Below are 24582 nucleotides of genomic sequence, written 5' to 3'. Positions count from 1 at the left end.
TTAATTTCTCCTACTTTCATCCAGAGCCCAGTTAGATGAACAATACTTACCATCAAACTGGTAGTGCATGGTTTGATGGATGCGTTCTGTGACACTGGCCAGCCAGTCTTGGAAGGATAAAGTCACTTGTGCCTCATCTAACAGCTGACCACAGGCTAGGGAAAAAAAAAACACACATACACACTTCTTTAGCAACTTTTCTTACAAAATAAACAGCTAATTGAAGTTTGAAAAAGTTAAGAAGTTTTTTATTTTTATTTTAGTTTTTTTGAGATGGAGTTTCACCCTTGTTGCCCAGGCTGGAGTGCAGTGGCATAATCTCGGCTCACTGCAATCTCCGCCTCCCGCGTTCAAGCAATTCTCCTGCCTCAGCCTCCTGAGTAGCTGGGATTACAGGCACCCGCCACCACACCCAGCTAATTGTTGTATTTTTAGTAGAGATGGGGTTTCATCATGTTGACCAGGCTGGTCTCCAACTCCTGACCTCAGGTGATCCACCCGCCTCGGCCTCCCAAAGTGTAGGGATTACAGGCGTGAGCCACCGCGCCCAGCCTGTTTTTTATTTATTGACAAGGCTTTGTCATGTTGCCCAGCTGGCTTCAAACTCCTGGGCTCAAGGAATCCACCCACCTCAGCCTCCTGAAGTCCTGGGAGAAGTGTTAATAAGTTTGTCCAGAAAAAAAAAGAAACTTGAAGCTGAACTTCAAAGAAAGCAAATAAACTAAATGAAATAAGATATTCTGGGATTTTTTTTTTTTTTTTTTTTCCGACAGAGTCTCACTCTGTTGCCCTGGCTGGGGTGAAGTGGCATGATCTCGGCTCACTGCAACCTCCGCCTCCCAGGTTTAACCGACTCTCATGCCTCAGCCTCCTGAGTAGCTGGGACTACAGGTGCATCACCATGCCCAGCCAATTTTGTTTTCTTTTTAATAGAGACAGGGTTTTTGCCATGTTGCCCAGGCTGGTCTCAAGCTCCTGGCCTCAAGTGATCTGCCCGCCTTGGCCTCCAGAAGTGGTGGATTACACGCGTGAGCCACCTGAGGTCAGGAATTCAAGACCAGCCTGGCCAACATGGTGAAACCCCCGTCTCTACTAAAAATACAAAAATTAGCTGGGCGTGGTTGCATGCGCCTGTAATCACAGCTACTCTGGAGGCTGAGGTGGGAGAATTGCTTGAACCCGGGAGGCAGAGGTTGCAGTGAACTGAGATCGTGCCACAGCACTCCAGCCTGAGCAAGAGTGAGACTCTGTCTCAAAAAAAAAAAAGAAAAACAAAATAGGAAATGAGAAGCAACACTGAACTGCATGTTAAAGAATGGTCCTATATAATGACTGTTTAAGGCTGGGCTTGGTGGCTCACGCCTGTAATCCCAGCACTTTGGGAGGCTGAGGCAGGAGAATCACTTGAGCTCAGAAGTTTGAGACCAGCATGGGTAACATGGCGAAACCCTGTCTCCACCAAAAATACAAAAAATTACCAGGCGAGGTCGGGCGCGGTGGCTCATGCCTGTAATTCCAGCTCTTTGGGAGGCTGAGGCGGGCGGATCACAAGGTCGGGAGATCCAGACCATCCTGGCTAATACCGTGAAACCCCGTCTCTACGAAAAATACAAAAAATTAGCCAGGCGAGGTGGCAGGTGCCTGTAGTCCCAGCTACTTGGGAGGCTGAGGCAGGAGAATGGCGTGAACCCGGGAGGCGGAGCTTGCAGTGAGCCGAGATTGTGCCACTGCACTCCAGCCTGGGCGACAGAGCGAGACTCCATCTCAAAAAAAAAAAATTAACCAGGCACGGTGGTGCATAACTGTGGTCCCAACTACTCAGGAGGTTGAGGTGAGAGGATTGCTTGAGCCCAGGAGGCAGAGGCTACAATGATCCAAGATCACACCTCTGCACTCCAGGCTGGGTGATAGAGTGAGACCCCATCTCAAGTAAAAAAAAAAAAAAAAAAAAATATATATATATATATATATAAATAAAAAATAATGGCTGTTTTAGAGGTTTATAAATTAGTTCTATTCCTGATGAATATGTATCCATATGCCCCAGACCCTCTCAATAATAAACATATTGTTTCATGCTAAGGTTGAGCACAAATAGATGACTGAGTGATGCACGCACTGTCGGTTGCAATGATTAATACCTTTAGACTTAAAACCTAAAACCTTGTATTCAGAAATGTAAAATGAATGAATTCACTTTTTTTGTGAGACCGAGTCTTGCTCTGTTGCCCAGGCTAGAGTGCAGTGGCACGATCTCGGCTCACTGCAACCCCTGCCTCCCGGGTTCAAGCGATTCTCCTGCCTCAGCCTCCTGAGCAGCTGGGATTACAGGTGCCTGCTACTGTGCCTGGCTAATTTTTGTATTTTTAGTAGAGATGGGGGTTTTAACATCTTGGTCAGGCTGGTCTTGAACTCCTGACCTCGTAATCCAACCACCTCGGCCTCTCAAAGTGCTGGCATTACAGGCATGAGCCACCGCACCTGGCCGAATTCACTTTTAAATATAAGTGAAAGAGTGAAATCTTGCAGCCCTGGAGTAAATAACTGGAAAAAACAGTAACGAGTGATAGAATTTAATGGAGCCAGAGTTTAGAGTTAGGAGTCAAAAGGCTATGGGAGGCTGGGTGCAGTGGCTCACACCTGTAATCCCAGCACTTTGGGAGGCCAAGGCAGGTGGATCACCTGAGGTCAGGAGTTCGAGACCAGCCTGGCCAACATGGTGAAACCCTGTCTCTACTAAAAATACAAAAAATTAGCCAGGCGTAGTGGTGTGCGCCTGTAATCTCAGCTACTCGGGAGGCTAAGGCAGGAGAATCGCTTGAGCCCAGTAGGTGGAGGTTGCAGTGAGCTGAGATTGTGCCACTGTTCTCCAGCCTGGGCGACAGAATGAGACTCTGTCTCAAAAAAAAAAAAAAAAAAGGCTATGGGACCTAGGATCCCCACCCACTGAGTGACCAGGGTCCGTATCTCAAGTTCCTCTCTTCTAAGATGAAGATATGCATCTGGATGATCTCCAAATTCAAGAGCCTTCCACAGATCTATCATTCTATTTCTTCTCTTAAAATATCTTTATTTCGGGCACGGTGGCTCATGCCTGTAATCCTAGCACTTTGGGAGGCCAAGGTGGGTGGATCTTTTGAGCCCAGGAGTTTGAGACCAGATTGGGCAACATGACGAAACTCCATCTCTACTAAAAATACAAATAAATAACCAAGTGTGGTGGCATGTGCCTGTAGTCCCAGCTACTTGGGAGGCTAAGGTGGGAGGATAACTTGAGCCCAGGAGGCTGCAGTGAGCTGTATCCCCACCACTGCACTCCAGCCTGAGTGACAGAGCAAGACCTTGTGTCAAAGAAAAACACAACAAAAAAATACCGCCAACAACAAAATATCTTCACATGTCTGAAGCACAGTATCACCTTTTGTAGAGATAATGCCTCAATGACTATTCATTTAAAACTAAGATTATCAGAGGTAAAGGCATACAGTGATAATTTAGATTGAAGCTATCTTCCTTTTTCTTTGCACCAAAGGAAGTGACAAAAAATTATTAAAAATCAGCCATGCACAGTGGCTAATGGCTATAATCCCAGCACTTTGGGAGGCCAAGGCAGGCGGATCACTTGAGGCCAGGAGTTCGAGAGCAGCCTGGCCAACATAGCAAAACCCCATCTCTACCAAAAATACAAAAATTAGAAGGGCATAGTGGCAAATGCTTGTGATCCCAGCTACTCGGGAGGCTGAGGCACGAGATAAACCTGGGAGGCGAAGGTTGCAGTGAGCTGAGATCGTGCCATTGCACTCCAGCCTGGGTGACAAAGCAAGACTCTGTCTTGAAAAAAATATATGTATATAAATAATAAAAAAACCTATTTGATACTGTTGATCTGCTTACTTTGTGACTTTCCTTAAACACTTATGCCTAGAATGCATAAGTTCTTTCTTTTTTTTTGAGATGGAGTCTCACTCTGTTGCCAGGCTGGAGTCTAGTAGCATGATCTTGGCTCACTGCAACCTTCACCTCCCAGCCTCCCAGGTTTAAGTGATTCTCCTGCCTCAGCCTCCCAAGTAGCTGGGATTATAGGCACACGCCACCACACTCGGCTATGTTTTTTGTACTTTTTAGTAGAGACAGGGTTTCACCATGTTGGCCAGGCTGGTCTCGAACTCCTGACCTCAAGTGATCCGCCCGCCTCAGCTTCCCAAAGTGCTGGGATCACAGGTGTGAACCACCGCGCCTGGTCATAAGTTCTTAATGAATTAGTTAATTAGTGTTGTTTTATATTATTCTTTTTTTTCTTTATTTTAGACAAGATCTCATCCTTTTACCTGTGCAGTGGTGTAATCATGACTCACTACAGCCTCAACATCCCAGGTGAAGCAGTCTTCCCACCTCAGCCTCCTAAGTAGCTGGGTCTACAGGCATGTGACACCACACCCAGCTAATTTTTTTTTTTTTTTTTTTTTTTTGGTAGAGATGGAGTCTCACTACTCCCACCTCGGCCTCCCAAAGTGCTGGGATTATAGGTGTGAGCCACCACACCCAGTCACATAAAACGCCTTTTTCCTTCAACTTTGAATCTCTATACCAATTGCACATGAGTAATAAGCAATAAGATGAACACATCCTGCAAGACACCTGCTGCTAAACATGTCAGAATTTTTTTGTTTAAAGACATAATTTAGGCCAGGCGTGGTGGCTCACACCTGTAATCTCAGTACTTTGTGAGGCTGAGGTGAGCAGATCACTTGGGGTCAGGAGTTTGAGACCAGCCTGGACAACATGGTGAAACCCCATCTCTACTAAAAATACAAAAATTAGCCGGGCATGGTGGCGTGCACCTGCAATTCCAGCTACTTGGGAGGCTGAAACAGAAGAATCGCTTCAACCCAGAGGCAGAGGTTGCAGCGACCGAGATCATGTCATTGTACTCCAGCCTGGGCAACAGAGTGAGACTCCATCTCCAAAAAATAAATAAATAAAAATAAATACATAAATTACTTTTTGAGATAATTGTACATTCACATGCAGTTGTAAGAAATATAAGGCTTCTATACCCTTCATCCGGATTGACCCAAGAGTAACATTTTGTAAAACTATAGTACCTCACAGTCAGGAAAATGACATGGCTACAATCTAGTGACCTTATTCACATCTCACCAGCTTTATGTACTTGTGTGTGGTATGCATGCATATAGTTTCAGGCATTTTAGGACATGTGTAGACTTGTGTGACCAACACCACAGTCAAGACGTAAAACAGTCCGTCTCAAGACGTAAAACAGTCAGGCCGGGCGCGGTGGCTCACGCTTGTAATCCCAGCACGTTGGGAGGCCGAGGCGGGCGGATCACGAGGTCAGGAGATCGAGACCACGGTGAAACCCCGTCTCTACTAAAAATACAAAAAAAAATTAGCCGGGCGTGGTGGCGGGCGCCTGTAGTCCCAGCTACTTGGAGAGGCTGAGGCAGGAGAATGGCGTGAACCCGGGAGGCGGAGCTTGCAGTGAGCCGAGATTGCGCCACTGCACTCCAGCCTGGGCGACAGAGCGAGACTCCGTCTCAAAAAAAAAAAAAAAAAAAAAAAAGACGTAAAACAGTCTGTCTCAAGACGTAAAACAGTCCGTCAGAAGACTCCCTGTGCTACTCTTTAATTGCTGCTGTTACAACCCTCCCAACCCCCTTTCTTTTTTTTGAGACTACGTCTTGCTCTTATTGCCCAGGATGGAGGACAATGGTGCGATCTTGGCTCACTGCAACCTCCGCCTCCCGGGTTCAAGTGATTCTCCTGCCTCAGCCTCTTGAGTAGCTGGGATTACAGACGTCTGCCACCACGTCTGGCTAATTTTTTCTATTTTTAGTAGAGACAGGGTTTCACCATGTTGGCCAGACTGGTCTCAAACTCCTGACCTCAGGTGATCTGCCTGCCTCAGTCTCCCAAAGTACTGGGATTACAGGCGTGAGCACCGTGCCCAGCCCCAACCCCTCTTTAAATCCTGGCAACTACTAATCTGTTCTCCATCTTTATGGTTTTAAACATAATTTAGCTTTTTTAAAAAATTATTTTTTTAAATTAAAAAAGATTATTTCATCACCCAGGTATTTTTTAAATTTAATTACACATATGTTTTGTATGTTTGTTTAAGTAGACATGGGGTTTTGCCACGTTGGCCGGGCTGGCCTCCAACTGCTGGCCTCAAGTAATCCACCTGGCTTGGCCTCCCAAAGTGCTGGGATTACAGGCATGTGCCATCACACCCAGCCTCATCACCCAGGTTATTAAGCCTAGTATCCATTAGTTATTTTTCCTGATCCTCTCACCCCCTTCCACCTTCCCTCCCTCCTCCCACGTTTCACCCTCCAATAAGCCGCAGTGTGTGTTGCTCCCCTCTATGTGTCCATGTGTTCTCATCATTTAGCTCCCACTTATAAGTGAGAACATGCTGTATTTGGTTTTCTGTTCCTGCATTAGTTTGCTAAGGATAATGGCCTCCAGCATAATTTAGCTTTGAGCATGATTTGAAACTGGTGGGACAGGAAAGACTTCAGCCTCATTGCTTCTGTTAGTGTTTATGCTGGGACTCTTTGGGTGACAATGTGCAACAATTTCTTTTGATTATACTGCTTCTGGCTTCTTTAGGATGACTTTCCACCACTGCAGCCTATTCCAGGGAAGGGAAACTTACCCTGCCTTTTTAACGAGGAAGCAACCACAGGCTTTTTCAGGCCACTTTTCCTTAGATTACTGCTCACCGCATCTTGAGGCAGTAGTGAACTGTTCATCTGTGCACCTAAACCACAAATCATTACAGGTTTAACAATGTATCTGCTAAATATAAATTGATGTTAATTTTTAGAGTCTAAAACATATAAACAGTCTTTGCTAATTTCTACGTTAGCTTCACAATTTCTAGAAGGAGTTAGCATTAGCCTTTACACATAAAATTTTAGATTTCTTATGCTCTTTATAGGAAATTGGGTGAATAAACAGAAATGAAAGGAAGAAAAAAATTCACTTATTGCTCCCACCTGTCAGACAATTACGATGAATTTTCTAGTGAACTGTCTCCCATTTTCTTCTCTGTGAATATGTTGCTGTTGGTTTTGTGATTTTTAAGTAGTTGTGATTTTACCAGAGTTGCCAAATTTAGCAAAAAGAAAATGTTCTTTTAAATTTCAGATAAACAACAAATAATGTCTTAGTATCAAAGTATGTCACAAATATTGCGTGGAGATACTTATACCAAAAATTATTCGATGTGTAATCCCAGCACTTTGGGAGGCCCAGGTGGGCTGATCATGAAGTCAGGAGATCGAGACCATCCGGGCTAACATGGTGAAACCCCATCTCTACTAAAAATATAAAAAATTAGCCGGGCGTGGTGGCGGGTGCCTGTAGTCCCAGCTACTCAAGAGGCTGAGGCAGGAGAATCGCCTGAACCCGGGAGGCAGAGCTTGCAGTGACCCGAGACTGCGCCACTGTACTCCAGCCTGGGCTACAGAGCGAGACTCCATCTCAAAAAAAAAAAAAAAAAAAAATTATTTGTTAACTGAAATTCAAGTTTAACTGAGTATTCTATACTTTATCTGGCTACCCAAGTGATCTGAGCATTTTCCCAAATTCTTTATTATCACTTATTTTTTATTTTTATTTTGTAGAGATGAGGTCTTGCTATGTTGCCCAGGGTGGAATACAGTGGCTATTCACAGGTCCAATCACAGTGTGCTAGAGCCTTGAGCTCCCGGGCTCAAGGGACCCTCCTGCCTCAGCTTCCTGAGTAGCTGGGACTACAGGCATGCACCACTGCACCCAGACTATAATCATTTTTATGCCTGCCTGATATTCTATGGTAAAGTGACTTTACCATGGTTCATTTAATTATCTCCAGTGGTTAACCCTTAGTTGTTTCTAATTTTTTAATATTCTAAATAATCATAAAATCAACACTCCAGACAAAATGTTTTTCCTATACCAATAATTATTTCCTTAGAAAAGATTATTTAGAAGTGGGGCCGGGCATGGTGGCTCACACCTGTAATCCCACCACTTTGGGAGGCCGAGACGGGTGGATCACCTGAAGTCAGGAGTTTGAGACCAGTCTGGCCAACATGGTGAAACCTCATCTCTACTAAAAATACAAAAATTAGCTGGGTGTGGTGGCGAGCCCCTGTAATCCCAGCTACTTAGGAGACCGAGGCAGGAGAATCACTTGAACCCGGGAGGTGGAGGCTGCAGTGAGCTGAGAGCACCCCATCACACTCCAGCCTGGGCGACAAGAGCCAAACTCCATCTCAAAAAAGAAAAAAAAAAAAAAATAGCCAAGCGTGGTGGCAGGAGCCTGTAATTCCAGCTACTTGGGAGGCTAAGGCAGGAGAATTGCTTGAACCCAGGAGGCGGAGGTTGCAGTGAGCCGAGATCACGCCACTGCACAATCCAGAGCAAGACTCCATTTCCAAAAAAAAGGGAAAGACTAATAAGTAAACATTTAACAACATTTTCTGCTCTATATTCCTGCCAGAATTGCCTCTCTAAAATGCACAAATGACCATGTCACTTTGTTTCTCCATCTTTCTTCAACTTCCCAGCACCAAAACTCTTGTGCATGACCACCTGATCCATCCCTAGCAATATTTCCTATAGGTAGGACCATTTTAAGGATCTTAACAGATACTATAAGCTATATACCAATGATTATACCAATGTATACTACATTAGTCATGCCAGAGAGCCTGGATTTTACCTTTGCCTGTGGTATCATCATTTTAAAAAACTTTGCCAGCTGGGCATGGTGGCTTACACCTGTAATTCCAACACTTTGGGAGGCTGAGGCAGGAGGATCACCTGAGGTCAGGAGTTTGAGACCAGCCTGGTCAACACAGTGAAACCCTGTCTCTACAAAAAACAAACCAAAAAATTAGCCAGGCATGATGGCTTGTGCCTGTAGTCCCAGCTACTTGGGAGTCTGAGGCAGGAGGATCTCCTGAGCCTGGGAGGTCCAGGCTGCAGTGAGCCATGATTGTGCCCCTGCACTCCAGCTTGGGCAACAGAGTGAGAACTCATCTCTTAAAAAACAAACAAACAAACAAAAAAACACACAAAACTTTGCTAATCTGGTAGCAAAAGGTATCCTGTTTTAATTTTGCATTTCTAAAATGTTTGCATTTCTCTGTTTACTAGTAAGTTTGGAGTTTGGTCCACAGGTGTGGACCAAGTAATATTTTCATTTTGTTTAGACTCTAGGTCTCTTGATGCTTACCTACTAGGATACTTCACCATTTTTATATTGATTTATCAAAGTCCTTAACTGACACTAGTATTAAGCATTTGAATTAAAAAATGTGGCCTGGCTGGGCATAGTGGCTCAGGCCTGTAATCCCAGCACTTTGGGAGGCCGAGGCGGGTGGATCACCTGAGGTCAGGAGTTCAAGACCAGCCTGGCCAACATGACGAAACCCCGTCTCTACTAAAAATACAAAAATTAGCCGGGCATGGTGGTGGGCGCCTGTAATCCCAGCTACACAAGAGGCTGAGGCAGAAGAATTGCTTGAACCTGGGCAGTGGAGGTTGCAGTGAGCCGAGATCGCATCAGTGCACTCCAGCCTGGGCAACAGAGCAAGACTCCATCTCTAAATAAATAAATAAAAAAATAAATAAATAAGGCTGGGTGTAGCAGCTCACGCCTTATTTATTACAGGCTCAGGCCTGTAATCACAGCACTTTGGGAAGCCAAAGCGGGTGGATCACCTGAGGTCAGGAGTTTGAGACCAGCCTGACCAATATGGTGAAACCCCATCTCTACTAAAAATATAAAAATTAACTGGGCGTGCACCCTTAGTCCCAGCTACTCAGGAGGCTGATATGAGAACTGCTTGAACCCGGGAGGCAGAGGTTGCAGTGAACTGAGATCGCACCACTGCACTCCAGCCTGGGTGACAGAGCAAGACTCCATCTCAAAAAAAAAAAAAGAAAAAAATGTGTGTGTGTGTGTGTGTCTCCATATACTGAAAATGAAGACAATAACCTACATTTCTAAATTAGTGTGAGGAATATAACCATTGTCACAAAATTTTTTTAAACACTCTATGGATGAAAACTTCATAATACTATCCTAAGGCAGATTAAGGTATAAGATTAATCTGTTTAAGGGAAGTACAAACATATACAGTAAAAGTAGAATTTGGTTGGATCTTATTTTTGGCTAAGGGATCAAACTTTTAGCTTAACTTGAAAAAGAATCATCAATGGAGAGTAAAACTTTTCTCAGGAAAAAAACTCATAAGAACAAAAACATAATATTTCTTGGCCAGGTGTGATAGCTCACACCTATAATTCCAGCACTCTGGGAGGCCAAGATGGGAGAATCACTTACGGCCTGGAGTTCGAGGCCAGCCTGGGCAAGAGGGTAAGACCCCTGTCTCTTTATTTAAATAAAAATAAAATAAAATATAGTATTTTCTTATAATTGCTGAGGTTCAGTCAAAGACATAAAACGCAGTAAAACAATCTCTAAAGACAATACCACCAAACCAGCCAACCAGACTCTTACCAGATACTTCATCCTTTCTCCTCTTCTTTGACTTAGAGGCAGTAGACTCACAAGCAGATACTGTTGATTCTGAATGGCAACCTAACTGGGGTACAATAATCTCTTTAAGACCTAAAAAACAGAAGATTTCGGAATTATTAATCCTATCCAAGGGTAAGTATGAGTATGGGCCTCTATGTAGCAAAAAGCTAATTTCTTTTTTTTTTTTGAGACAGAGTCTCGCTGTCGCCCAGGCTGGAGCGCAGTGGCGCGCGATCTCGGCTCACTGCAGGCTCCGCCCCCCAGGGTTCACGCCATTCTCCTGCCTCAGCCTCCCAAGTAGCTGGGACTACAGGCACCCGCCACCTCGCTCGGCTAATTTTTTTTGTATTCTTAGTAGAGACGGGGTTTCACTGTGTTAGCCAGGATGGTCTCGACCTCCTGACCTCGTGATCCGCCCGCCTTGGCCTCCCAAAGTGCTGGGATTACAGACGTGAGCCACCGCGCCCGGCCCAAAAAGTTAATTTCTTTTTAAAAATCCCCCAAACGAATTATCCCAGTCTGGGCAACATAGGCAGACTCCATCTCTACAAAAAATAAAAAATTAGCACGCCTGTGGTCCCAGCTACTCGAGAGGCTGAAGTGGGAGGATCACTTTAGCCCAGGAGGGTCAAGGCTGTAATGGCCCGTGATTATGTCACTGCATGCCAGCCTGGGCGACAGAGGCAGACCCTGTCTCAAAAACACAAACCAAAAACAAAAACAAAAACAAAATTATGGAGTGATTGCTTGCTTTAAAATAAGTTCCTTGGGCCTGGTGTGGTGGCTCACGTCTGTAATCCCAGCACGTTGGGAGGCCAAGGCGGGTGGATCACGAGGTCAGGAGGTCGAGACCATCCTGGCTAACACAGTGAAACCCCATCTCTACTAAAAATACAGAAATTAGCCAGGCATGGTGGCACACGCCTGTAGTCCCAGCTACTCAGGAGGCTGAGGCAGGAAAAGCGCTTGAACCTAGGAGGTGGAGATTGCAGTGAGCCGAGATTGAGCCATTGCATTCCAGCCTGGGCGACAGAGTGAGACTCCATCTCAATAAATATATAAATAAATAAATAAGTTCCTTTAGACTGGGCGCGGTGGCTCACACCTGTAATCCCAGCACTTTGGGAGGCTGAGGCAGGCAGATTACCTGAGGCCAGGAGTTTGAGACCAGCCTGGCCAACATGGAGAAACCCTGTCTCTACTAAAAATACAAAAATCAGTGAGGCATGGTGGCAGGCGCCTGTAATCCCAGCTACTTGGGAGACTGAGGCATGAGGATTCCTTGAACCCGGGAGGCAGAGGTTGCAGTGAGCCAAGGTTGTGCTACTGCACTCCAGCGTGGGTGATGGAGTGAGATTCTGTCTCAAAAAGAAAAAAAAAAAAAATCAAGAGATTCTGTCTCTTGATCATTAATTTCAACCAACCAACCACCTTTATGCAAGTGTGCTGACTGGGACTGAAAGAAGGAATGCAACCAGGTGTGGCGGCTCACACCTGTAATCCCAGCACTTTGGGAGGTTGAGGCAGGAGGACTGCTTCGGCCCAGGAGTTCAAGACCAGCCTGGGCAACAAAGTAAGACCCTATCTCTGCAAAAAATTTTAAAAATTAGCCAGGCATGGTGGCACGTGCCTGTGGTCCTAGCTATCTGCGGGGACTGAGGTGGGAGGATCTGAGCCTGGGAGGTCAAGCCTGCTGTGAGCTGTGATCAGGCCACTGCACTCTAGCCTGGGCAACAAAGTGAGACCTTATCTCAAAAAAAAAAAAAAAAAAAGAAGGAACACTTTTCATTTGAATTATCTAGCAACTGTTTCTGAAGGCTGAAGGTTGCTAAGACAATCTCCAAATGCATCAGTGGAACTCTTTCACTGCAATTTTAGAAAAACATAATAACCATATTAACCACACCACCTACCGCTGGAATCAAAATTTAGGAAGTCTGAGAATTCCTGAGCCAGTGTCTCGTCACTGGCAAAGGCACAGATGCAAGCAAAGAAATGAATGCATCTCTGGGCTGTCTCATCCTTGGAGGCATTTGACTTGTGCGATTTCAGAGTCTGACAGGAGCAGAAGAAGCGGCGCTCAGGCAAGCTTTTGGCACTGATTTTCTGCACAAAAGATGTATGCAAATATCCCAAACTGTGCTTCTGGCTTGCCTTGCATTTCACCACTAAGATGTTTTTAGTAATTCTCTGCACCAGAGGACCTGTGGGTTCTGTGGCCAACTGCCAGATGGTCTGTTTGGTTTCCGGGGAGGCCTGCATTGCATTCAGGACCGAGCTCTTCAGGGTCAGAGGGGTGGCCTCTGCCTGGCAGTTCACTGCCAGCTTGATGTGCTGGCACTGGTTTTCCACAACGCCTTGAGTGGCAGCTTTCAGGCATGAGGGGACATAACACCGCCCAGAGCTCAGCTGAGTGATGATCGTCCCATCCACTGTCTGGATTGTCGTCTCTGAAACCCCGAGCTCCACAAAGCATCGGTAATCAGGGCCCCGGTCTCTTTGCCGCACTGAGTAGACCTGAAGATCAGAGCCTGTAATGATTTTGACAGCTTCAACACTAGGCTGCTTGCGTGCACCATAGCGGAATATGGTTCCACATGTCTTGTTCTTACAGCTTAGTCCCCGGGTTCCATTGTATGTGCCACATCGGGGACACTTTCTGATTCCCCTCAATGTGGCCTTCCCCAAATCAGATAAGAAAGCTGGGACTTTAGTCCTCAGAGAATTTGGTTCCATTTTTCAGAGGCTCTACAAAAGATAATACACCCAACAGTATGAGTATACCTTCACACACAAAAAGTTAAAATCACTTATATTTAGTACAGAAAGCAAAATATAAAAAAGCTATCTACTATTTTTTTTTTTTAGACGGAGTCTCGCTCTGTCGCCCAGGCTGGAGTGCAGTGACGTGATCTCGGCTCACTGCAACCTCCGCCTCCTGGGTTCAAGCGATTCTCCTGCCTCAGCCTCCCAAATAACTGGGATTATAGGCACCCGCCACCACGCCCAGCTAATTTTTGTATTTTTAGTAGAGACGGGGTTTGACCATGTGGGCCAGGCTGGCCTTGAACTCCTGACCTTGTGATCCACCTGCCTCGGCTTCCCAAAGTGCTGGGATTACTGGTGTGAACCACCGTGCCTGGCTGCTATCCACTATTTTTAAACTGTACCACAAAACAACATAAATTTAAACCCACAAACAAAATGAAAGTGGAGGAAACTGCCTTTCATACCTATTTTTTTAAATCCTAATAATCAAAGCATTTCTCCAGATTTAACACTGTTCTATATAACAATGGAAGTTAGTTAACCTAATCTTTACATGCCCAGATGTTTAACTTCAGCAAGAATTAGAGAACATAAGGCCGGGCGCAGTGGCTCACACTTGTAATCCCAGCACTTTGGGAGGCCGAGGCAGGCGGATCACGAGGTCAGGAGATCGAGACCACAGTGAAACCGTCTCTACTAAAAAATACAAAAAATTAGCCGGGCACGGTGGCGGGCGCCTGTAGTTCCAGCTACTCGGAGAGGCTGAGGCAGGAGAATGGCGTGAACCTGGGAGGCGGAGCTTGCAGTGAGCCGAGATTGCGCCACTGCACTCCAGCCCGGGCGACAGAGCAAGACTCCGTCTCAAAAAAAAAAAAAAAAAAAAGAATTAGAGAACATGAAAGATGAGTTTTTTCCCTTCCATCATTCCCCACAAAACCCAGCCCAATCCTACCTGTACCAGCTGCCAAGGCATCTGGAAAACAGTGTAACCTGAATTCATAAGACCTAAAAGGTGTTTCATTAGTTTCTAATGATCAGGTGAAAACACGATCATTTGCAGACTAATGATAACTGCTTAACCCAAAGTCTTCTGAAGTTTGAGCTGTATGGTGTAACAATGCAGACATTCTGCCTCCTGCTTCCCCAGCCAATGGCAAAGCTTCTGCCCAATGTTCCGCAAATAAGATTCCCACTTCCCTAAGTGGAGATCTTGATAGTCTGCAAGTAAAACAAGAAAAAATATCAAAGTTATACAAAGACAGGATGATTCTTTCCTTAGAAATCAAACAGAATAGGAATCAAAGTCTTTCACATTACTTGAGAAATATTTAACAGAAATGATTATGGAAATGGTTAAGTGTTTTGTACTTCCAACTGCAAGAAGGTAAAAAGGTGCTAATGTCATTACAAAGGGGGTTATCAAGAACACTTTAGAGGTCTGGCATGGTGGCTCACTCCTGTAATCCCAGAGATTTGGGAGGCTGAGGTGGAGGATCACTTGAGCCCAGGAGTTCAAGACCAGCCTGGACAACATAGTGAGACCTCATTTCCATAAAAAAATTTAAAAATTAGCTGGGCATGGTGGTGTGCACCTGTAGTCCCAGCTACGTTGGAGGGAGAGGTGGGAGGATCACCTGAGTCCAGGAGAGCAAGGCTGCAAATTGTGCCATTATACCCCGGCCTTGGCGACAGAGCAGGACCCCATCTCTTTTTTTTTTTTTTTTTTTTTTGAGACAGAGTCTCACCCTGCTCACCCAGGCTGGAGGGCAGTGGCACAATCTCAGCTCACTGAAACCTCCACCTCCCAGATTCAAGCTATTCTCCTGCCTCAGCCTCCCCAGTAGCTCGGACTACAGGCACATGCCACCACGCTCAGCTAATTTTTTGTATTTTTAGTAGAGATGGGGCTTCACTGTGTTTTGATCTCCTGACCTCGTGATCTGCCCGCCTCAGACTCCCAAAGTGCTGGGATTACAGGCGTGAGCCAATGTACCCGGCCGACCCCATCTCTTTAAAAAAAAAAAGAAAAAAAGAACACACCTAGAGCTATGTTATATAATTAGTCAATAACTCATCCTTCCTAATAGTAATACATTACATTTTGAGTGCTTTATGCATTTTGAGTGCTTTATGCATTTTTCTGCTCTGTTACCCAGGCTGGAGTGCAGTGGTGTGATCACAGCTTACTGCAGACTCAACCTCCTGGGCTCAAGTGATCTTCCTGCCTCAGCCTCCCAAGTAGCTGAAACTATACGTACATGCTGCCATGCCTGGCTAATTTTTAAAAAAATTTTTGGTAGAGACAGGGATCTCACTTTGTTGCTCAGGCTGGTCTCGAACTCCTGGCCTCAAGTGCTCCTCCTGCCTTATCCTCTTAAAGTGCTGGGATTACAGGTGTGAGCCACAAAGCTTCATTTACTCAGTAAAAATTACAGTCGGGGACTAGTTCATAGCACCAAGGAAAAGGTGGACATTTTAAAACTATTCTTATTTGTACTTTCCAATTTGTTAATCAGTGGACTACAGAAGATGTAGACAGAAAAAAAATTGTTTTGAGACAGTCTTGCTCTGTCATCCAGGATGGAGTGCAATGACGTGATCTCGACTCACTGCAACCTCCGCCTCCCGGGCTCAAGCAATTCTCTGGCTAATTTTTGTATTTTTAGTAGAGATGTGGTTTCACCATGTTGGCCAGGCTGGTTTTGAACTCCTGACCTCCAGAGATCTGCCCACCTTGGCCTCCCAAAGTGCTGGGATTACAGGCATGAACCACTGTGCCTGGCCCTATTCTTTTTTTTTTTTTGAGACAGAGTCTCACTGTGTTGTCAAAGATGGAGTGTAGATCATGGCTCACTGCAGCCTTGACCTCCCAAGGTTAAGCAGTCCTCCTGCCTCAGACTCTCAAATAGCTGAGACCACAGGTATGTGCCACTACACTCAGCTAATTATAAATTTTTTTTTTTTTTTTTTTGAGACGGAGTCTTGCTCTGTCGCCCAGGCTGGAGTGCAGTGGCGCGATCTCGGCTCACTGCAACCTCCACCTCCCAAGTTCATGCCATTCTCCTGCCTCAGCCTCCCGAGCAGCTGGGACTACAGGCACCCACCACCACGCTCGGCTAATTTTTTTTGTATTTTTAGTAGAGACGGGGTTTCACCGTGTTAGCCAGGATGGTCTCGATCTCCTGACCTCGTGACCCACCTGCCTCGGCCTCCCAAAGTGCTGGGATTACAGGCGTGAGCCACTGCACCCGGCCATAAATTTTTTAGAGATGGGGTCTCACTATGTTGCCCAGGCTGGCTTTGAACTCCTGGGCTCAAGCAATCCTCCTGCCTCGGCCTCCCAAAGTTCTGGGATTACAGGTGTGAGCCACCATGCCCAGTGCTCTCTATTCTTCTTAAAAAAAAGTTTCAGGCTGGGCACAGTGGCTCAGACCTGTAATCCCAGCACTTTGGGAGGCTGTGGTGGGTGGATCACAAGGTCAGGAGATCGACACCATCCTGGCTAACACGGTGAAACCCTGTCTCTACTAAAAATACAAAAAATTAGCCAGGCATGGTGGCGGGCACCTGTAGTCCCAGCTACTTGGGAGGCTGAGGCAGGAGAATGGCATGAACCCGGGAGACAGAGCTTGCAGTGAACTGAGATCACACCACTGCACTCCAGCCTGGGCGACAGAGCGAGACTCCATCTCAAAAAAAAAAAAATGTTTTAGGCTGGGCGCAGTGGCTTGTGCCTGTAATCCCACCACTTTAGGAGGCCGAGGCGGGTGGAACACCTGAGGGCAGGAGTTCAAGACTAGCCTGGCCAACATGGTAAAACCCTGTCTCTACTAATAATACAAAAAAAAAATTATCTGGGCGTGGTGGTGCACATCTGTAATCCCAGCTACTCCAGAGGCTGAGGCAGGGGAATCGCTTGAACCTGGGAGGCGGAGGTTGCAGTGAGCTGAGATCACGCCATTGCACTCCAGTGTGGGCGACAAGAGTGAAATTCCGTGTAAAAAAAAAGTTTTAAAAAGAAGACTAGGCACAGTGGCTCACACCTATAATTGCCAGCACTTTGAGAGGCCGAGGTGGAAGGGTCACTTGAAGCCAGGAGTTCAAGACCAGCCTAGCCAACATGATGAAAACCTGTGTCTACTAAAAATACAAAAATTAGGCAAGCATGGTGGCACATGTCTATAACCCCAGCTACTCAGGAGGCTGAGGCATGAGAATTGCTTGAACACAGGAGGCAGAGGTTGCAGTGAGCCAAGATCGCACCACTGCACTCCAGCCTGGGCAACAGAGTGAGACTTTGTCACACACACACACACACACACAAAATATACACACACACACACATATACACACACACATATATATATTTTAAGGAAAACAAGTGCTTTGTGAAATAAGATGCATAGCAGGGTTTCTCCACCTTGGCACTGCTGACATTTAGGGCTGGATAATTCTTTGTTGTGGGGGCTATCCTATGCATCCTATGCATTGCAGAATGTTTAACAGTATCCCTGGTTTCTACCCACTAAATCCCGGTAGCAAGCCCCATCCCTATTGTAAAAATTGTAAAAAAAAAAAAAAAAAAAAGTCTCCAGATAATGCCAAATGTCCTCTGGAGGCAAAACTTCCCCAGTTAAAAGCCACTGATGTAGCGTCATTAGCCTGTTCACACAGCATTCCTTCCCAGCTCAATGAACTTCTTTAGTAGGTATTCTCATTCAGTCCCACATGGATTCTTAGAATATTGTTCCAAAGTCAAAACATGAAGGATCAGTTTGTTCTTTACCATGAATGATCTCTGTGACCAAGTCCTTTAACTTCTGAGCTTCAGGATTTTTTCATCTGCAAAATTACGATATGACATCCATATATGTATATGTATATATATACACACACATATATATACAATTTATATATATGAAAGAGCTTAGAAAAAATTAATTTAAAAATTATGTTGCTAATGATGATTTAACATATCATCAAAGTAGAAAAAAACCTTTCTGTCATTAAGGGAGGAGGTGGTTTGCCAGCTGTTGGTGCTATAGCTTTAGCATAGGAATAGCTGTAGCATCAACAATGGAGTTGCACTCTTTTATCTTTTCTTTTACTTTTGTTGTTGTTGTTGACACGGAGTTTCACTCTTGTTGCCCAGGCTGGAGTGCAATGACGCGATCTCAGCTCACTGCAACCTCCGCCTCCCGGGTTCAAGCGATTCTCCTGCCTCAGCCTCCCGAGTAGTGGGGATTAAAGGCACCTGCTACCACGCCCAGCTAACTTTTTTGTATTTTTAGTAGAGACAGGGTTTCACTATGTTGGCCAGGCTGGTCTCAAACTCCTGACCTGAAGTGATCCGCTTGCCTCAGCCTCTCAAGTGCTGGGATTACAGGTGTGAGCCACCGCCCCCAGTCTTTTCTTTTACTTTTTGATTATGCCCTCCAGTGGGCGATTTGTGAGCATCTTTAACATTATAAATACATATTTCTTTATTAAAAATGCTTTCAATTTTGGAATAATTTTAGAAAATTTATTTCAACAAATTTATTAATTTTAGTTTTTTTTTAAATTGAGACGGAGTCTCACTTTGTCACCCAGGCTGGAGTGCAGTGGCGTGATCTCAGCTCACTGCAACCTCCACCTCCCAGGTTCACGCAAATCTCCTGCCTCAGCCTCCCAATTAACTGAGACTACAGGCGCGTGCCACCATGCCCGGCTAATTTTTGTATTTTTAGTAGAGACAGGGTTTCACCATGTTGGCCAGGCTGATCTCGAACTCCTGACCTCAGATGATCCACTCACCTCGGCCTCCCAAAGCTCTGGGATTACAGGCATGAGCCACCATGCCCAACTACATTTTGGCTTTTATAGGAAAGCTAAAGACAGTACAGAGACATCCTACCTACCTTTCACACAGATTCCCCAAATGTTAACGTCTCACATAACTATGGGGCATTTGTCAAAAATAAGGTCTTTTTTTTTTTTTTGAGACGGAATCTGGCTCCGTCGCCCAGGCTGGAGTGCAGTGGCACGATCTTGGCTCACTGCAAGCTCCGCCTCCTGGGTTCACGCCATTCTCCTGCCTCAGCCTCCCGAGTAGCTGGGACTACAGGCACCTGCCACCATGCCCGGCTGATTTTTTTTGTATTTTTAGTAGAGACGGGGTTTCACCATGTTAGCCAGGATGGTCTCGATCTCCTGACCTTGTGATCCGCCTGCCTCGGCCTCCCAAAGTGCTGGGATTACAGGCATGAGCCATCGCGCCTGGCTAAAAATCAGGTCTTAACATTGGTACAACACTATTAACTCTACTACAGGCTTTATTCAGACTTTACCAGTTGTCCACTAATGCCCTTTTTTATTTTATTTATTTATTTTTTTGAGACGGAGTCTTGCTCAGTCGCTCAGGCTGGAGTGCAGTGGCGTGATCTTGGCTCACTGCAACCTCCACCTCCCGGGTTCAAGCAATTCTCCTGCCTCAGTCTCCTGAGTAGCTGGGATTACAGGCGTCCACCACCAAGCCTGGCTAATTTTTTTGTATTTATAGTTGAGACAGGGGTTCTCCATGTCGGCCAGGCTGGTCTCGAACTCCTGACCTCAGGTGATCTGCCTGTCTTGGCCTCCCAAAGTGCTGGGATTACAGGCGTAAGCCACCACACCTGGCCTCAATCTCCCTTTTAAAGGCCGGGCTTAGTGGCTCACGCCTGTAATCCCAGCACTTTGGGAGGCTGAGGCGGGCAGATCACCAGGTCAGGAGATCGAGACCATCCTGGATAACACGGTGAAACCGTGTCTCTACTAAAAATACAAAAAAATAGCCGGGCGTGGTGGCAGGTGCCTGTAGTCCCAGCTACTCAGGAGGCTGAGGCAGGAGAATGGCGTGAACCTGGGAGGCGGAATTTGCAGTGAGCCGAGATCGCGCCACTGCACTCCAGCCTGGGTGACAGAGCGAGACTCCGTCTCAAAAAAAAAAAAAAATCTCCCTTTTAAAAAAGAATAAATCTTTTAGACTAGTTTTAGATTTTCAGAAAAGTGGAAGACAGAACACAGTTCCCAAACACCCCTCACCCAGTTTCCCAATGTTAACATCATATATTAACATGGGACATTTGTCAAGACCAAGGGACCAACGTTGCCACATTATTATTAACTAAGCTCTAGACTTTGCCCCTTTTTTCTGTTTCTGGGTCCAATCCAAGATACCACATTGCATTTAGTCATCATGTCTCCTTAGTCTCCTTGAGTCCGTGAGTTTGTCTTTCTTTTTCCTAATCTTGACAGTTTTGAAGAGTCAAATATTTTACAAAATGTCCCTCAATTTGAGCTTGTCTGATATCTTCCTTGCATATTTGGAATCAGTACATTTTGATCTGATATTCTGACCCAGCAATTACACTACTAAGAATTTACTTTACAGACTGACTCCCACATGTGTGAAATGAGGGAAATTATAAGGCAACTCAATGAAGCATCTTTGTAGCAGCAAAATATAAGAAACAACCTGATGTCCCTCAAGAAGACACTGGTGTAATTAATTATGGTATATCTATAAAATGGAATACTTTCCAGAAAATAAAATATTTTTACAGCTGTTTAAAAAAAAAAATGGCACGGCCGGGCACGGTGGCTCACACCTGTAATCCCAGCACTTTGGGAGGCTGAGGCAGGCAGGTCACCTGAGGTCGGGAGTTCCTGAGCAGCCTGACCAACTTGGAAAAACCCTGTCTCTACTAAAAATACAAAATTAGCTGGGCGTGATGGCGTATGCCTGTAATCCCAGCTACTCCAGAGGCTGAGGCAGGAGGACAACTTGAACCCGGGGGCCAGAGGTTGCGATGAGCCAAGTTCATGCCATTGCACTCCAGCCTGGGCAACAAGACGGAAACTCCATCTCAAAACAAAACAAAACAAAAAAGGGCCGGGCGCGGTGGCTCACGCCTGTAATCCCAGCACTTTGGGAGGCCGAGGCGGGCGGATCACGAGGTCAGGAGATCGAGACCATCCTGGCTAACACAGTGGAAACCCGTCTCTACTAAAAATACAAAAAATTAGCCGGGCGAGGTGGCGGCGCCTGTAGTCCCAGCTACTCGGGAGGCTGAGGCAGGAGAATGGCGTGAACCCCGGGGGACGGAGCCTGCAGTGAGCCGAGATCGTGCCACTGCACTCCAGCCTGGGCGACAGTGAGACTCCATCTCAAAAAAAAAAAAAATGGCCTGAGTAGCTGGATGTGGTGGCTCACGCCTGTAATCCCAGTACTTTGGGAGGCTGAGGCGGGAGGATCACTGAGCCCAGGAGTTCAAGACCAGCCTGGGCAACACAGTGAGACCCTGTCTCTTAAAAAAAAAAAAAAAAAAAAAAAAAAAGGGCCGGGCGCAGTGGCTCACGCCTGTAATCCCAGCACTTTGGGAGGCCGAGGCGGGTGGATCATGAGGTCAGGAGATCGAGACCATCCTGGCTAACTCAGTGAAACCCTGTCTCTACTAAAAATACAAAAAAATTAGCCGGGCGAGGTGGCAGGCGCCTGTAGTCCCAGCTATCGGGAGGCTGAGGTAGGAGAATGGCCTGAACCCGGGAAGCGGAGCTTGCAGTGAGCTGAGATTGCGCCACTGCACTCCAGCCTGGGCGACAGAGCCAGACTCCATCTCAAAAAAAAAAAAAAAGATACACTGTGGAGTGAAAAAAGTGCAGCACTTTGTAATATGCTATTCTTGGTTTTACTCTTTTAAAAGAAAAAAAAAAAGACCAGAGATACACATATGTATCTATCTATACACACACACATACAATGTCTATTGCCTCAGAAGAAACGACATGGGAGTTCGGAAATAGAAGTTAGGAGGGAGACTTACATTTCACTGTTTGGCAGTATTTGAATTTTAAAACATGTACTAGTATTACTTCCTAGAGGCTCTATATCGAAAGCATATACAAACAATTAACACGACTTGTAAAGAACTTGGATTTGAAACCTGAAAGATCTGCTGGGTAGTCTCTTCTCAGCAAGTTTACAAATCAGCCTCCTCGGCGGGAGAGTGTCAAGGGACTGGTGTTGGAAGCGTTAACCCGCGGTGGGTTTCCATCCAACCACTACCCAGACCTAAATGTTTGGTGGATGCTGTTTCATGCTTGTGAGGCACAGTTAGGGGAAGAGAACAAATGATCATCACGGATAAATAATAAAACTAGCTGAGTACACTGCGTGTTAAATCCTTTCTATGCATTTACTCGTGTACTGCCCACACGATCCTGTGAGGTAGATACTATGTTACCCATCTTAGAGATGAGGAAACTGTTACTCAGATTTGACGGAAATGTCACAGCCAGCAGGTAACTCACAAACGTGGGTTTGCAGTCGGCTGGATGGCTTGCCAAACCACAAGTGGGAGGCTGGGGCACATCAGCCCTGAACGACTTCGGAACAGCGAAGGAAGGCCGCCGGGGCCCTGCAGTCAACGGAGCGGCCGCCCGACTCTGGGACGCTCACCTCCCGGCCAGCTTCCGGGATGGGTCTGCAGCGACACACAGGTTCCCCCTGGGACCTGCTTCCCGGCATCCTCCCCGCGCGAGCGCTCACTTCCGGTCCCAAGTAGGCCCAGGCAGAAGCATCACCTCGTCAGCACCCGCTCCTTGGACATGCTCTCCGCTGGGAACCCCAGCTCTACACCCCTGCCCCACCGCCGCCCAGGTCCTCGCTCAACACGACCCCCTTACCTGCCCTGCGCCCCCCCCGCGAGCCCCGGAGCCCTTCGCTGATGACCGCCCTCACCTCTTCTCTCTTCGCCTGCAGCGGCCTTTTACAAACGGGGCCAAACTGTTCGCTGTAACGACAATCGTTATTGGTCAGAGCCGCCTACGCGCGGCAAGTGGCCGCCCACCTGAGCTCGCGTTGTCTTATGGGAGTTTTAGTTTTCTCCTTCAGAGACCGCTGAGACTCTGGGGGAATGTGGTGGTAGAACCTACGCCGACCTAGCGGCTGTAAAACTCAGGCTCTGCCTTGGAGCTGGAGTGCTTCTGGCCGATCTTACTGCTGGCACAGCTCCAAGGCTAGTCTTGACTCCCTTCTGGCCTGAGAGAGTGCTATTTCTGAATAGACTTTTGCTGGTAATTGATGCAAAAATGGCCTGAGTTGCTGGACGTGGTGGCTCACGCTTGTAATCCCAGCATTTTGGGAGGCCGAGGCGGAGGATCGCTTGAGGCTAGGAGTTCGAGACCAGCCTGAGCGACATAGCGAGACCGTGTCCTTACAAAAAATGATAATTTAAAAAAAAAAAATCGCCCGAGATTTTCTACATTATTAGCAGATATTTAGCGAATTTGGCGTTTGTTTGGAGGTTCTTGCCCACCTGAGTATTCACCTCTTACTATCACATGTATGTTTATGACACGTTAAATTTTCTCGCTTAACTACACTTTGAACTATACTTGAACGTTTTCTCTTAAAATGAGATTAAAAAAAAAAGCTTCATGTACATCTTAGTTCTGGTCCTTGGAATCACAGAATAAATCTAAATGATCATCGTTCATGACTGAAGATAGCTCCCGAGTGCGATGTGTTCATGGTGAGGCCTGTGTGTTGGAAAACCCTGGAATGAGGTTTTCTGCTCTCCTGACCCTAGTCTGGCTACTTACTAGTGGTAGCAGGTTAATTTACTATTGGGAAACCTTAGTCAACTATTTATAAGAGACGTGGAACGTTCCGGCTGGCGTGGTGGCTCACGGCTGTAATCCCAGCACTTTGGGAGGCCGAGGCGGGCGGATCACAAGGTCAAGAGATTGAGACCATCCTGGCCAACATGGTGAAACCTCGTCTCTTCTAATACAAAAAAAAAAAAAAAAAAAGTTAGCTGGGCATGGTAGCGCATGCCTGTAGTCCCAGCTACTCGGGGCACTGAGGCAGGAGAATCGCTTGAACCTGGGAGGCTAAGGTTGCAGTGAGCCGAGATCGCGCCACTGCACTCCAGCCTGGCGACAGAGCGACTCCGTCTAAAAAATAAATAAATAAAACAAAATAAAAAAAGAGAAATGGAACATTCCAGGACTAATGTTTGTAGTATTAGTTCTTAAACAGGAAAGAGAGGGAGAGGGGCACAATTTTTCCAGAACACTTTTTAGTTTTCTTTCCATTTATCATGTAAACTAAAAATAAAATCCCATGCCCCACAGCCAACTGAATGAACCCTCACCCCTTGGCCAAGGGGATGTTAAACTGAATTCTCCTGGGTGGAAAGGGAGGTCGGACATGCCTCCTTATACTC

General features: G+C 46.1%; 1 protein-coding gene across 11 annotated transcripts in view; it reads right to left on the bottom strand.

Annotated features, from left to right (window-relative positions):
- C14H2orf42 (chromosome 14 C2orf42 homolog) overlaps window positions 1-23311 on the bottom strand; it is a 43117-nt gene extending 19806 nt beyond the window's left edge. Inside the window, exons 1-7 of one of the 11 annotated variants that reach the window (XM_063617858.1) lie at window positions 23039-23155; window positions 18120-18175; window positions 14286-14551; window positions 12478-13312; window positions 10544-10654; window positions 6683-6787; window positions 51-155 (exon numbers count right to left, since the gene is read on the bottom strand). In XM_063617858.1, the coding sequence (XP_063473928.1) occupies window positions 51-155; window positions 6683-6787; window positions 10544-10654; window positions 12478-13300 (1144 nt within the window). In that variant the 5' untranslated portion in view covers window positions 13301-13312; window positions 14286-14551; window positions 18120-18175; window positions 23039-23155. Of the gene's footprint in view, window positions 1-50; window positions 156-6682; window positions 6788-10543; window positions 10655-12477; window positions 13313-14285; window positions 14552-18119; window positions 18176-22296 lie in introns of those variants that run through there. The other 10 variants (XM_063617857.1, XM_063617861.1, XM_063617862.1 and 7 more) reach the window with 10 other exon arrangements.
- Between the last annotated feature and the right edge of the window lie 1271 nt (window positions 23312-24582).

This window comes from Symphalangus syndactylus, chromosome 14 (assembly GCF_028878055.3).
Source record: "Symphalangus syndactylus isolate Jambi chromosome 14, NHGRI_mSymSyn1-v2.1_pri, whole genome shotgun sequence".
NCBI classification, from domain to species: Eukaryota; Metazoa; Chordata; class Mammalia; order Primates; family Hylobatidae; genus Symphalangus; species Symphalangus syndactylus.
Note: the sequence above shows the minus strand (reverse complement) of the source record. Positions and strands in the feature narration are given on the sequence as shown.